The sequence below is a fragment of the Gobio gobio genome (assembly GCF_949357685.1).
Source record: "Gobio gobio genome assembly, chromosome: 13".
In the NCBI taxonomy this organism is placed as follows: Eukaryota; Metazoa; Chordata; class Actinopteri; order Cypriniformes; family Gobionidae; genus Gobio; species Gobio gobio.
In genome coordinates, this window is record NC_137106.1 from 37,976,529 (window position 1) to 37,991,920 (window position 15,392).

At 38.8% G+C, this 15,392-nt stretch overlaps 1 protein-coding gene across 2 annotated transcripts in view; it reads right to left on the minus strand.

Moving 5' to 3' along the window:
• Positions 1-2,073: 2,073 nt before the first annotated feature.
• The window catches only part of akap6 (A kinase (PRKA) anchor protein 6), a gene marked incomplete at its 5' end in the record, with an annotated part of 161,965 nt that continues 148,646 nt past the window's right edge, over positions 2,074-15,392 (minus strand). For both annotated transcript variants that reach the window (XM_079833639.1, XM_079833638.1), the window contains 4 exons: positions 2,074-3,041; positions 7,392-7,511; positions 9,428-12,484; positions 14,705-14,920. In XM_079833639.1, the coding sequence (XP_079689765.1) occupies positions 3,000-3,041; positions 7,392-7,511; positions 9,428-12,484; positions 14,705-14,920 (3,435 nt within the window). In that variant the 3' untranslated portion in view covers positions 2,074-2,999. The remainder of the gene's footprint in view (positions 3,042-7,391; positions 7,512-9,427; positions 12,485-14,704; positions 14,921-15,392) is intronic.

Consider the following 15,392-nt stretch of genomic DNA (forward strand, 5'->3'; position numbering starts at 1 on the left):
AAGCAGCATTATCAGCTCATTTTCTTCTTTGTCTACTTACTACTTCTTCTTCGTATCAATGTGTGCTCGGCAAGACCGTTCTGTCCTTGAGCGCCACCAAGACGTGTTTTACTGTCACTTCAGCAGCTCCAGGCACGTGAACAAAAGCGTTGATCTCATTGGTCGGCCAGTTTTTAACGCGCCGCGTTAAAATAAAAAAACGAACCCGAGGCGCTTTTTATGACGCTTTTACGCCTGCCGTTTTATGCGTCTGTGTGCACACTCACATTGCCGCCCATTGTTTAGTCACGAGGTGTTAAACGTCGGCGATAAACGCGCGCGAAAATCGTCTGGGTGTGAACAGGCCTTAAGGCTCTGATCACACAGAATGCGTTTTTCAGGTTCGAAAACGTGAGGCGCACCGCCTTTTATTGGTCGACGTTTTTCAATTTAGAAAATACCAGTGAGCTGCGTTTTTTTTATGTTGCTAATAAACCCCTGAATCAGCTGTCCTGGCAGCTGGCGGGCACCTCTCGCTGCAAAAACGCGTTCTGTGTGATCGGGGGCCTAAAGCCGAGCACAGCGCGGTAATGGGCGTGTATTTGCTCGCTCTAGTCACGCGCGCCATTTGGGAGAAGAGCCCGTATGGCAAGGACATTCCGCCCTTGCTGACGTCAGATAAACCCATACTCGAAAAAAACTTTCCGAAACTTATGAGAAACCGGAAGGATTAATTTTGCTTTAATTTGCATGAATCTATATAACACAAACTGGGGCCAGTTGTCACAGCGGTTATTTCAGTAACCACACTGACATACAGTAACACAAGAGTCCAATATAAACTCTTGTTCCAAAGTTTCTTTTTAATATGTAATATATTCATCCTGAAAAAAAAAAATTTAATTAAGCAGCACAACTGTTGATATTAATAATAATAAATGTTTCTTGAACAGCAAATCATCATATTAGAATGATTTCTAAAGGATCGACAATGAAGACTGTAGAAATTATGCTGAAAATTCACAGGAATAAATTACACTTTAAAATATATTCAAAATAGAAAAGAGTTATCTTAAATTGTAATAGTATCTCACAATATTACTGTATTTTTAATCAAATAAAGCCTCGTTGAGCATAAGAGACTTCTTTCAAAAAATCTTACCAACCCCAAACTTTTAAATGATATGTATAATAAAAATGTATTGTTCAGGAAAGCGGTATTTTTCATAAATGTCAGGTTTACGTTTCATTTGTTAAATACTGTAATTTTAGACCGTTTATTAATTATCATTTCTGAGCCAAAATTATTTGGTTTTGTATGTTAATTTGAATTTTGACTTTTATTATTGATGCTTTATTAAAATTTTGCTAAATAAAATACATTTTAAATGCAGATATGTTGCAGGAGATTTTTGTTTTAAATTAATATAGTATTTCTTAATTCAAAATAGGTCTCCTTCTCAAATCAGTGTCAATAAACAGCAGGTTCACATTGTGACAACTTACCCCAAGAAGTGAGACGACTTACCCCATTTAGTGTGACAACATGCCCCGTTATAGAAGCGATATGTCAATATGTGTTCAATAAACTGTATCCGGGTGTTAAGTCTGATGTCACGCGGCAGCGTACCACAAGAAAAACGGTGCTATACACACACAATGTGGTGTAATACTACAAAAAATATATAATCATAACCTTTATCTCCATACCAAAATTCCAGATGGCCAGACAGTGATTCATCTTTTTATAAATCGTTAAAATATGAATGTCTGTGACGCTGTGAGCACAGAGACTGTTGTATAGACTGTAAATATTTAAAATGTTTAACTTTTTAAAATGTTTGCTGTTTAATATGAATAAATAGCGCTCATAAACGGCCGTCGATGGCAGTCTCAAGTGAAACGAGTTGAGGCTTGGACCCAGAAACGGCTTTCCTTGCGTCACGACTTAACAAGCGGATATGTTTTGCTACGCAATAACAGGAAACATCATTATTTAATACTTTAATTATATAAATGATTCCCTGTAATAAAAAAGTGTGACAACTAGCCCCGCTCTCATTACGTCTGTGCGAAAAGAATGAAGTGCGTGATAAATTCATTAAATTATGTTTATTTATGGAAGTTTTCTTGTACATAGTTCACCATGCAGTCTAACAGTAGCTATTTATCCACGTCACGTAACACAAACAATAACACGAACATGAAGTAATATGACATCATTATACGTACAGTTCACATATTTACAGATGCCCATTCGTCATCATCAGCCTTGCCACGCGTCTGCTTTCTCACCGACCACAGGACACACAATGGGGTGAAGCAGTGTTTAACAAAATGTAGTAACTGCAAGGCACAAAATGTTTATACATTTCTTTGTTTTTGTTTCAGGGAGTAAAAAAAAATGGTATCGCTTCAAACTGCCAAAGATCACATGCCACACAACATCACACAACCGTCGTGTTGCATAGAAACTGTGGCGCTACGTCACTCGGCTAGAGAGGAACGTGAAGCCTGTTTGGTAACCTCCACACGAGGGATCTTAGAGTGTGGAGACCATGACGTCACGCTCATCCAAGGCTGATTAGGACCACATTACTGATTCATGGGGGCGACCCTCAACTAACATGCCGCTACGCTTAGGCACGAAATACTTGAGCCTGCTTAGATGACGCTAGCTGGCTGATCAGGTCTAGTAATCTAGTCATCAGGAATATGACAGAAGAGGCTTGAGTGTAGTCTTATCGTGTTGACGTGTTCTACAGGGTCGGGATGGTGGAAGACTGGTGAGGTAGCTCAGTCCAGAGTGGAGCTTGGAGTGGTGGTCAGCAAGGGGGCAAAGGTCACGGGTAAATAGTAAAGCAGCCAGGAGGAAGAGGATGAGGGTGCTGAGGATGAAGGACTCTAAAGTGCCAAACTAATGGCCCATGCACTAACATCCAGTTAGGTGTCCGCTCCAGACCCCCACATCACCATCCAGAGGTGGTGTTTCAGACCTCAGAGAGCCTTCACTAGAGCAGTCAGGGTTTACACACGGCCGTGGCTAGGCTTCCAGAGGATCTCTACAAGAAAACACACACACATTCACATTGTTAGTCACTAAAAAAGAAAACTGCAATTGCTAACTCACAGATCTTAAATCCAGGGTGTAATTCATTACTAGGTAATTATATTAATTACTGTTATTTAATTACCTTTGCCTTGAAAAAGCAAAGTAAGGAATTACTGTTCATTTGTCTGTAATTTAATTACAGTTACTTCTAATGCAATCGCATTAAATACTGAATGGACAATAGAACAATTCTATATAAAACGATGGTTAAAATGCATTGTGACTTTCTTCCTTTAAATACTTTGGTCAGTTCAAAAATAATTTATGCAATTTAATATTATTTATTTGAAATAATTCAAATAGCAGTTTCATGTCTATCCTTGTATCGTTCAACTGGTCGAGGTTGATACTGGATCAAAAAAAGTAATTAGTATTAAGTAATGCAATACTTTTCAGAGAGAGTACATTATTCTAGTTACACTGTTAAATAATGCAATTACTAGCTAGAAATTAATTCCCTTTTAAAGTAACTTAGCCCACACTGCCATCACATAACAGATATAATCATACAGACAAAATATAATGTCTTTTAAAAAAGATGTGCATATTATAGTATATAGTAATTCATATACTTTCAATTTCAATTGAATGTTGTAAGATTTGATGGATGGATGAAGAGAGATGATGGATGGATGGATGGATGGATGGATGGATGAAGAGAGATGATGGATGGATGAAGAGAGATGATGGATGGATGAAGAGAGATGATGATGAAGAGATAATGGATGGATGGAGAGAGATGATAGATGGATGGATGGAGAAGATAGATAGATAGATAGATAGATAGATAGATAGATAGATAGATAGATAGATAGATAGATAGATAGATAGATAGATAGATAGATAGATAGATAGATAGATAGATAGATAGATAGATAGATAGATAGATAGATAGATAGATAGATAGATAGATAGATAGATAGATAGATGGACAGAATAATAGACGGACAGACAGATTGATTGATTGATTGATAGATAGATAGATAGATAGATAGATAGATAGATAGATAGATAGATAGATAGATAGATAGATGACAGACAGACAGACAGATTGATAGATAGATAGATGGCAGACAGACAGACAGATGGACAGAACAATAGACATACAGATAGACAGACAGACAGATTGATTGATGACAGACAGATGGACAGAACAATAGACAGACAGACAGACAGACAGACAGACAGACAGACAGATAGATAGATAGATAGATAGATAGATAGATAGATAGATAGATAGATAGATAGATAGATAGATAGATAGATAGATAGATAGATAGATAGATAGATAGATAGATAGATAGATAGATAGATAGATAGACGGACACATGGACAGAACACTAGATAGACAGACAGACTGATTGATTGACAGACAGACAGACAGATTGATAGATAGATAGATGGCAGACAGACAGACAGATGGACAGAACAATAGACATACAGATAGACAGACAGACAGACAGACAGATTGATTGATGACAGACAGATGGACAGAACAATAGACAGACAGACAGACAGACAGACAGACAGATAGATAGATAGATAGATAGATAGATAGATAGATAGATAGATAGATAGATAGATAGATAGATAGATAGATAGATAGACGGACACATGGACAGAACACTAGATAGACAGACAGACTGATTGATTGACAGACAGACAGATAGATAGACAGAACAATAGATAGACAGACAGACATACTGATTGATAGATTGATTGATTGACTGACTGATAGACAGACAGATAGATAGACAGAACAATAGATAGACAGACAGACAGACAGACTGATTGACAGACAGACAGACAGATAGATAGATAGATAGATAGATAGATAGATAGATAGATAGATAGACAGACAGACAGACAGACAGATGGACAGAACAATAGACAGAGTGATTGATTGATTGACAGACAGATAGATAGACAGACAGATGGACAGAACCATAGACAGACAGACAGACAGACAGACAGATATACAGACAGATAGACGGACAGATGGACAGACAGATAGATAGATAGATCAAGCATTTATAGGGAATGAAATGACCTTGTTTTCTTTATTTCTGCATAGATAGATAGATAGATAGATAGATAGATAGATAGATAGATAGATAGATAGATAGATAGATAGATAGATAGATAGATAGATAGATAGATAGATAGATAGATAGATAGATAGATAGATAGATAGATAGATAGATAGACGGACAGATGGACAGAACAATAGACAGACTGATTGATTGATTGATTGATTTTTGGACATTTTATTTCATTTTATATAATGAACTGTGGAAAATGAAGCAAGTGTTCGTGAGATTCACGAAGATGTTATTTGTATAAAGCATTGCATTATTAGTATGTTTGTTTGTTTGGTCCAGATCTTCTCTGTCATGTGACACTGCAGTCCATTTAACTGTGTGGTGTGAACTGAACCCACAATGACCGCAGGGCTGACATGATAGTGTCTGTAGAGACGGATAGTTGCTTCTCTCTGATGTTTACCGTGTCCCTGAAGCCTCGGGCGTTTGCTGAAATGTGTACGACCCACCAACTACTTAAAATCTTCCAGATGACCTTCCTTTTGTATCATATAACTGTTATCATTTCATCATTTATGTATGTGGTGGTTACATACCAAAACTCCCATTTTCTTAGAAATATGTGTTAAGTGTTAGCTAGCTGCAGGGGCGCGCATCATTCAAAACTGCCTTTAAAATGTCCTCAATTTAAAGTAAATAGTTAATAGAATTTGAGAAGTCTTTAATGCTCATCAAGCCTGTATTTATTTGATCAAAAATACAGAAAAAACTGTAAAGTTATGAAATATTATTACAATTTAAAATAATGGTTTCCTATTTTAATTTACTTTAAAATATAATTTATTGAATTTTCAGCATCATTAACCCAGTCTTCAGAGTCACAAGATCCTTCAGAAATCATTCTAATATGCGGATTTATTATCAATGTTAGAAACAGTTGTGCTGCTTAATATTTTTTTGGAACCCGTGATACTTTTTTCAGGATTCATTGATGAATAAAAAGTAAAAAAATAACAGAATTTATTTGTCATGATGCGGAAAATTCAGCTTTGCATCACATGAATCAATTATATTTTAAAGTATATCAAAATAGAAACCCATTATTTAAAATTGTCATAATATTTCATAATTTCACAGTTTTTCCTGTATTTTTGATCAAATAAATACAGGCTTGATGAGCATAAGAGACTTCTTTCAAAAACATAAAAAATAGTAATGTTTCCAAACATTTGACCAGTACTACACTGTAAAAAAAAAAAGCCCCTTAAAAATAGGGCACAATGTACTCTATAAATATAAAAAAACATTCTGTATTGTTTTTTTTTTTACAGGGGTTTTACTTGTATTTTGAATTACACATTGCATTAGTTTGTGTTTTAAGGGTTAACGGAAAATTACTGGATAATGTACGGGCAGAAAATGACCAGTACAATTTATTTTTAAATTTTTTACAGTGTATATATATTTCTATATACATTTATTTTAATTTATTCTTTGAATTCCAAATCAGTAAATTATACTTCCTGTCATTGCCAATTCGATTCAAATTCACTCTCATGAATCAAAAGGCAGCCAATTCCTAAAAACGAAATTTTGCCCAACCCCATGTAGCTTAGGTTTGAGTTTGCCATCTGTTAATTCCATATTAAAATGTGTGGTATCTTGTTGCAGTCAGGAGACTAAGAGAGCAGCTCTCTTTAAGTTTCCCATCAGCTGTATTTGCTTCTCATCAAGAGAAATGATTGCCGACCAACACACATTCATTATTTCAACCCTGCGCTGATGAGGCCACGGCAGCGACAGAGAAAGAGACAGTAAGAGCGAAAGACTGAGAAAAATGGGAAGACAATTCAAAGGCTAACCCCATTGGATATATAGACCATGTTACATAATGAATGCTTTTCAAACCAATTTACTGGCAAGGGAGTCATCATGTAGAAAGTACAGTGGCCTATAATTTAAACCATGACACTGCCGGTCCAGACGGGGCATTTGCGTCATCGTGCAGTGAGCCTTTGGGTTTTTATCAAGCTAAATTTCACAACCAACAAACAACGGAAAAACACAAAACAGACTCATTTCAAAACACGGCGCTAATAAATCATGCAAGCGTGCAGAATGGAGTGCACTGGAAAATGGGGTTGTTTGCAATGTAACGCTTGACGTCGAAAAGACCCTGTGGCTGTTTTTCAGCAGTGTGGTGGAAGTGGCCGGGAGGGAGAGGTTGTGTGTGTTGAAGCGAGTCCTATAGCACATACCTTGACCTGAGGCCTGCTGCTGACTCTACTCCTTCCTGTAGATGAGCTATCTGTCTGCGGACCGCTGATCTGAGCCCTGCAGCCCTCCGCAACACCACTGCTGCTCTCTGACCTTGCCAGCTGGAAGAGAGAGAGGCAAAAAGAGAAATGTTACTTCCATCATTTATTCCTTTTTTAACATTTATGTTTTGTGAAATGGGTTTCTTTCTTTACACTGCAGCTTTTAGAATTTCATTTATAGCACTTTTCATTTTTAACGGTGAACCTTGTATTTCTGTTCCAATACAGTCACTAAATGAAATGGCAAAAATAATAATTGCTTGCATAATCTTCCATTAGAAAAGTGTTTACACACAGGTCAATCTAAACATGTCTTGATTTGAGTACTGTCAAATCGATTAATCACATCCAAAATAAGTTTGTGTTTACATAATATATGTGTGTGTACTGTGTATAATTATGTATATATTTAAGAAATATTTGGATTTATATACTGTATATATATTTATATAATTTATATTATATATAAATATTTTTTAAATAAATACATGCATGTGTTTGTATTTCTACACTGTAAAAAATGATTGTGATTTTAACAGTATTTTACTGTAAAAATGGTACGGTGAAAAACAGTTAATTGGTTAACAGAAAGTTTCCGTACTATATATGGTGAATAACTGTAATAGATCTATCCTTACATTTCATTTAATTTTACAGTAAAATAGAGTTTTTGGATACAGTTTTTGGAAGTGAAAAAGAACAAGTCATTGTGTAATTTACAGTGAAAACCCGTAAATTGACATTACCAGAATTCCCTGCGTGACACTTCGCATTTGATGAATTTTCATTGCAACAACTATGTTTCTTTTTTGTTTTTTCTAATCAGTTATGTACATTAGGGTTTTATGTTACATCTGATGTTGTTAAATGAATGTTTATTGCATTTTTTTAATTTCATGTGTTTTACCATGATGGTGTTTAGTGTTTGTGTGAATGACACTGAGCACCTTCTATATATTAGTATTGTCCTCTTAAAAGCTACTTTTTTTAACCATAATTATTACATTATAAACCTTTAAATTATACGGTTTTGAACTGTAAAATAAAAACTTTTTTAACCGTAATTATTACATTATAAAACTTTAAATTATATGGTGCTGTCCCTAAAAACCTAAAACGTTACTGCATTTAACAATGACATATATATCAATAAAGTAAACACATTTGATATTGAAAATTTGAGAAAACCTAAAAAGGTCTTAATTTGCTAAAAAGGTTCTAAAAATAAGATCAAATATTTCAATATAAAAAAATGAGACAACTAATGTTGTTATATTGCTTATTTGACACTTTTCACATTGTATGCATCTAAGCTGCAAATTTGAGGAAAAATAGAAAGATGCTGTAAATAGACAGAGCAGAAAGAAAGAAACATGAACAGACTGATGCAGATAGGGTGGGGGACGTCGAAAAGATGACGATTGTATTCGTTCCCTTTCTGTTTTCATATAAAACCATCCAGCTATTTGTATGAAATCAATATGTCCTTATGAGTAAAACATTGAAATTAAATTGATGACTTAAGTAAAATTAATTCTGTGTTTTCGGTCTCAATGATTAGCCGGGAAGTAGGAACTTAATTTGCCTGATATAAGGTCAAACACAGGATTTGCAGACAGAGTTGGAAGGGAGAAGTTTGCATATGAAATAGAAAACTACTTAAAAAGAACACAAATACATGCTAATTCAGTCATGAAATTAAGTAATGATCCTCGCCGCATTCTTGCTTATGAATCATAATATAATCTGACTGATTATGATTATTCTGTTCTGTAGACCTTAAAATTTTAAATCTACGCCTGCAAATCCTTCTTCCATTAGCACTTCAGGGGAAAAGCGCAGGGGAGGGGTGTGAAGGGGGTGAGAGAATGAATAAAAATCCCCACTTAAATATTTAGTCAATGAGATGAATTCAGCAGAAACGCACACCGCTCTCATTACAAGCAGATAGAGCACGGTGTAATGTCGAAACACACCTGTTTATGAGTCGACTTGGCTTCCTGTTGAGAGCGGCGCCCTTTCCCGACGTTCTTCTGTTTCATCAACTGTGAAGCAGGAGCCCTTTCATCGCTATCAGTCTTCCTTATCAGCGGACAGTTAATTTTGGGATTAATATAAAGGCTGCCATCCTCTTTTAAAGGATTTGTAGTGGAGCAAGAGACTCTTATCTTAGTCATTACAGGGGAAATATTGGATTCAAGCGTTTTAGTATCTGCAAAACATTCAACAGTATCTATTGGGGTTTCACATGGTAAAGGATTAAGATAAGGTGCCTCATTATGGCACTCTGACTGGCTACCAGCTACACTTCCTTGAGAAATACCATGTGCTTTTTGGTATTCATCGCAACCCGGTGAAGGTGCTGGGCTCTGGAGACCGAGGGGCTCTATTAGTTTGCCGCTGTGTCTCGTGGGACGTTTGCTAATGGACATGCTGTAACAGAGAGGAGGACCCAGGTACACTTCCTCTGTGCAGGCCTCGAAGAGCGGCTCTTCGTCATGGAAATCCGGCGTGGTCGAAAGGATCGGGGTACTGCTCTTGTCCTCCGCACAGGTGCTGACCTCTCCGCAGTCACTATCATGCGAGGACAGTGACAGATAGGAGTAAAAGTCGCCCTTCCGCAAATGAATAAGCCGATGGGAGTGCTCGAGGACCTTCTCTCTGATCTGAGACACAGACGTTGGGCTACATACATCCGTCGGCTGCTCTCCCTGCATCTCTTTGGTCTTCAGGGCCACAGATGTCATGTCAATGATCTCCATCACAAAGTCATGGACGTTGTCACTCTTGGCCTCTTCAGACATGAAAGCAGGGTGACTGCAGCTATCTGAAGTGCTTTCTTGATGGTTCTCGTGGACGTCATTCAGAAAGGCAGCAAGCTGCTTCTGTCGGCTGTGAGCGTGTGCGGCTAACCCCGAGCTCTCCTCTATGGGAGAGATGGTGGGGGAGGGACGGCGGGAATAGTGACAGGGCAGCTCGCCTTTTAACTGTCCTTCCAGGGAGCTCAAGCTCTGTTCGCATGAGGATGGAGAGGTGGCGGTCAACATATTGCTTTTGACGTCACTGATAGCATCCACCACATAAGAGCCTTTTAATGATTCCCCTTTCCTGGTGAGCAGACTTCCCTCTTCTCTCAGCAGCTCGTCGTCTTCATCCTTCCTTTTGATGTGAGAGCTCTCGACATTGCCGTTTTCCATGTCATCCGCGAAACGGCTGATATAGCTTCTGGTGGCGTCCCGACGGTTGCCATCCACCTCCTGTTGCTTGAGGCTCTCGTTTTTAGCATTAGTGTTGGCTTCCAAGAGTTTCAGTGCAGACCGGCTGAGAAACTGCTGATCGTTTGTAGTCTTAATGGGTGACAGGACGTCTCTAGACAGGGTGCCACACTGCAGTTCATCCACTAGATCTGCCTCATTTTTCTCTCTACTCTGAGATCTAGGCTTTATCCAGCCTTGAAACTCACCCTTTATATAATCCAACCCGAGAGCGAAGGAACCTTCAATGTATTCTTCCTCTGAGGTTACACTCGAGTCATCTTTAATACCGAGCTCCTCTTCGGTGAGCGTCAGAGTGGAGCTGGAGAGAAGATCGCTGTCTTCCTCGTCGTCAGTACAGGCTGAAGTGCAGGAAACGTTGACAACCATACTGATGCTCGCATCAGTCTCGTCGGTGTGTTGCTGGCTGCGGCAATGTTTGCGGAAGGACGCATTGGATTCAGCAGCAGCGCAGCGGTTCATTTGCACAGCTAGGTCCTCGGATGCCACGGACAAGTCTTCGGTGCTGCTCAGCTCTGTCAGGGAAGCTGCCGAGCTCTCGTTAATGGAGGAGGGCGCGCCAGCTGAGCGTGACCCATGCCACATCGAGCTGCTCTGGAGCGTTACGTCAGAGATGCTACGTGTCATCTTCAGAGCGAGAGGGCTTTGAATGTTCTCGAGGCGTTTTAGAAGTTCCAGAGTTCTTCTGCTGAGCTCCCCTGTGGGCTCCACAGTCGATCCAATGTCCCTCAGACTTTCCTTACTACCCGAGTCCTCTGTGCTCTTACACGGAGCAAGCCAACTTTCCAGGGAAGTGCTACGAGTTAGTGTCTCTTTGCTTGATGGGAATAATTCTCCTACTGCATAAAGGGAGTCAAGGGAAGACCCCTGGGAGAGCTGTGCAAACTCTTTTTGGAGCTTTCGGTGTGTAGTCACCCTCTCGTGATCTCTGCTCATGTTGAGATTTTCGTCATTAGCCTCTTGGCTTAGTCCAAGGCCATTGGCAAGTATCTTCACTGGCTCCTTGTGGTGTTTCTTTCTGTTTTCTCCACTATCTTCTCTTTTTTTTCTCATGATATGCCATCTCTGGTCTCTCTTCCCAATGGTAAGGCTATCACCATATTCTGCACACTTGTTGGCGCGCTCCAAAACTCTGTCTATGTCTTCATCTGAGACTCTGTCTCCATTGAGTGAATCTTCTCTGGTTGGAGGAGTGAGAGTAACGCAAACTTTTGGATCATCACTCTGGAACAGCAGGCAAATCTCAGAGTTACCTGTGGTCTCTGTGTCCCCTTCACTAACTATCCCACTTTCGCTCTCCGATCTCTTGGCTGGACTTGATAGCAGCTCGTGCTTCCCCTTCAACAGGTCTCCCAAGATATCAGGTAGAGATTCAGTAGAGGAGAAGGAGGAATCTATGCTCAGGCTCTTCAACAGTGACGGTTGGACTTTGGATGAAGATGATTTGTGATTATATTGGGGTTGTTGGTAGAGTTCAACATTATGCAGACTGTACACCTGGTAAACACAGGAAGATGAGGCAATCGACTCTGCGGTGCTCAAGGCTGCTCCGCTCCGTATGTCATTTGGGCACGACTCGGTGAGATTCAAAGGCTCCTTTGGGGAATTAAGTTGTGATTTAGATCCAGTGTTTTGCTCATCTTCACAGTCCTGAGTCTCCAGATTGCAGATGGTCATGTCCATCTCGTCCCACTCCCAAGAGTCTTCCGCCAGCCCGTGGAGGTCCATAAGCGAAGGCTCAATGAGGTTCCCAGGGACCTGTAGGAGGGGAAAGAAATGTCAGGGGAAAAAAAATCTCAATTGGATTTTTAATTAGATCAAATGCAAAGTTAATTTTTGCATACATTTTTGCTTAGATATGGGTATTCAGCGCAGGACATAATTACACAAATTGCTTTGCTTCTTGTTCAAGCAGGAAGAGTCTATTTATATGATCCTCTTTATCTCATTAATCTAATAAACTGGCAAATCTAACACTTGCTTTGTATGTCATATATCCCATAAAATGAATTTTTATTTGATTTCTGTTTATTCTCTTTCTGCTGATGAGGAAAATACTAATGCACAAGCTTGGATTGCTAGTGCATGATAAAAACCCTCAACTGTGAGAACAATCAATCAGTCTAATCAAATAAAAATAATTTCAATACGCTGCCTCAGCTAACATTTATACCCTGATTACAGCACATAACATTTTAATCAGATAGACTAATTATAAACTTTAGCTACACCATTACAAAAGTCATTCTGCCATTTTGTAGAAAGTTAAACAGGACGGTCCAGTATGGCCTGAGAATTTTGTCTGAATGTCTCTGAAACTGTATTCAACTTGAGAGTGAGATCATGTAATAACTTTAAATCTCTTTTGAAACCTTTTTCTTCCTTTTAACAGTTGCTCTTTCACTGGTTTACCTCTCCCTTTAGAGTAGGTGAAAGTTTACTTAAAACCATTATGTCTTTCGTTGACCTTCAAACAGAATTCTTGATATTCTAAAGAAAAAAAAAACAAATCCTGCTAAAAATGAAAGTGTAACGATTGGATTTTTTCAGACGCAAGACTTGTAGTGAGCAAGGCCTCCTGAAGCATTCAACAGTCAGCCATTTCATCATCTCACAAAGTGTACTGTATTCACAAAAACAAACTCTCCCTATTATTTTTCTTTTCCTTTATTCTGCACCCGCAAAAAAGTGAAATTGCACTTCAGCCCCGCAAGGTCAAGCTGAGCGAGGGGCGAGTAATTTGTCTTCCCCGTGTAAGTGAGTGGACGTTCACAAACAGGTTGCTGGGCTTTTCTGTGTGAAGCACGCAGCCTCCCCAGAGCCCTGCTGCTGCCATGCAGGAATGCACAACATCTACATGACAAAAGGCGAAGTCTAGCCCTTGGCCCACACCCCCGTTTAACACGCACTGTAACGGTCCCACACATACAATAAGAGACTAGTTAAGGGTTCCGTTTTCAGGATGGGAAGTCTTTTTATACTGCGGTGAACATGGTATGTGCACATGTTATGTGCTTTAAGAGACTACTTCCTGCCTTTCCGTGCATGATAGGGACACAAGATCAAGTGATTTCATTGCTACAGGTTACTCAATATACATTAAGAACAGTCAGTTATTTCTGGCAGCGTTTGTAATCGATTGAGATCACAGTACAGTGAGTATCTGGGGAGCGCATCTAGTACACTGTCCCCTTACTCTGTGTATTCAAGAATAATATGTGGCCACTTTCCCTGCCTTATACATCATTCTTATTGCACTGTTACAGCGGTGCTGCACTATATTATTGGTACTCGTGTACTTCTGCTTAACGTTGTCCTGGGCAGCTTTTTTTGACCGAAGATCTTCAAAGAGCCGATTCCAGTGGGTTGAATAAAATGCATATCAGTATGTCGAAATATAATGGTTGCATTAGGATCCAGAGATAATGTCAACAGATTTTTAACATCTCCTTATTGACCAAATATTTAAACGGACTGTCAAAAAGATGCACAGTTGCTGAATTAAACATCCAACATAGTAAGATCTAGTGTTTATCACTGCATATTGTTCACATACTGAGATGCATTCACAAAACAGCCATGCCACTTTATGCTATCTGCAATACATATTTAAATTACACAAATTAGACTGCAGCTTTTTTAGCGTTAGTAAACAATTTTGTTTAATTAAAAGAGGCATTTGTGTGTATTTGCAAGAAATTTCACCATGTTGTTTGCACCAATTTGCATAATTCCTTTAGTGAATTAGATGCTAAAAAATGCAAACGGAGCATACAACTACTTTTTAAAAATAATATAAAGTAAACATTCCTTTATACAGTAAACAGTTTGCTAGTATGCCACTCCACCACTAACTCAATTAAACCGTCCATAGCATGGATCTTAGGCAGCACTACCTAGGCAATCACCACCCTTTTTATATTCTCAGTACATATGTTATCTTGTTTACTTGTAACTGTAGTGTAAAGCATATGTGACCTGGTCTCTGCCCAGTGAGTGTTTCAGTCTGGTCTGCCACTGAAGGACCTGCATGACGATGGCCTCCCAACGTCTCTCCAGGTTGACCTGCAGCAGCTGCAGCGACTGGTGCTCTGCCTCTGAGCTCTGCTGTTCAGGCCCATCCAGCAGCCTCTGACAGAGCCTCAGCACGGAGGAAATGCCCTTCCGTCTGCCCCGCACCTCCATACACAGAGCCTGCAGAGACAGGAGCGGGACAGTCTTCTCAAACACTAGATTGTGTTAGTAAACAGGGTTAAACATCCCTGTCATCAGGTTAAGGGCAAGGTTTATATGTTAGCGCCAGAGAGTTTTACGAACAACACAACTCTAAAAGCTTAACTTTGAAGCTGAGCTTGTGAAGCTACAAGCTACAGTCAAGTAAACCCTTTGAAAAAGTAGTTCGCGATACAAGAAGTCACAAAGTAGCTAACTAAATTGAAGCTACTTAAGGGAGAAATAGGCTTTAGATATACAAATATGAGATTATACAAATTAATTAGAGTAATTATCTGACATAAAACACTGATATCATTTACAGTGAAAGCATAAACCAAAAATAATAACAAAAAAATAACTAAAAACACCCAAATTTATATAAATTCATCCACAAAAAAAAATCTGTATAAAAATAAAAATAAATAAAACTAAGAACACTCTAATTGATAGA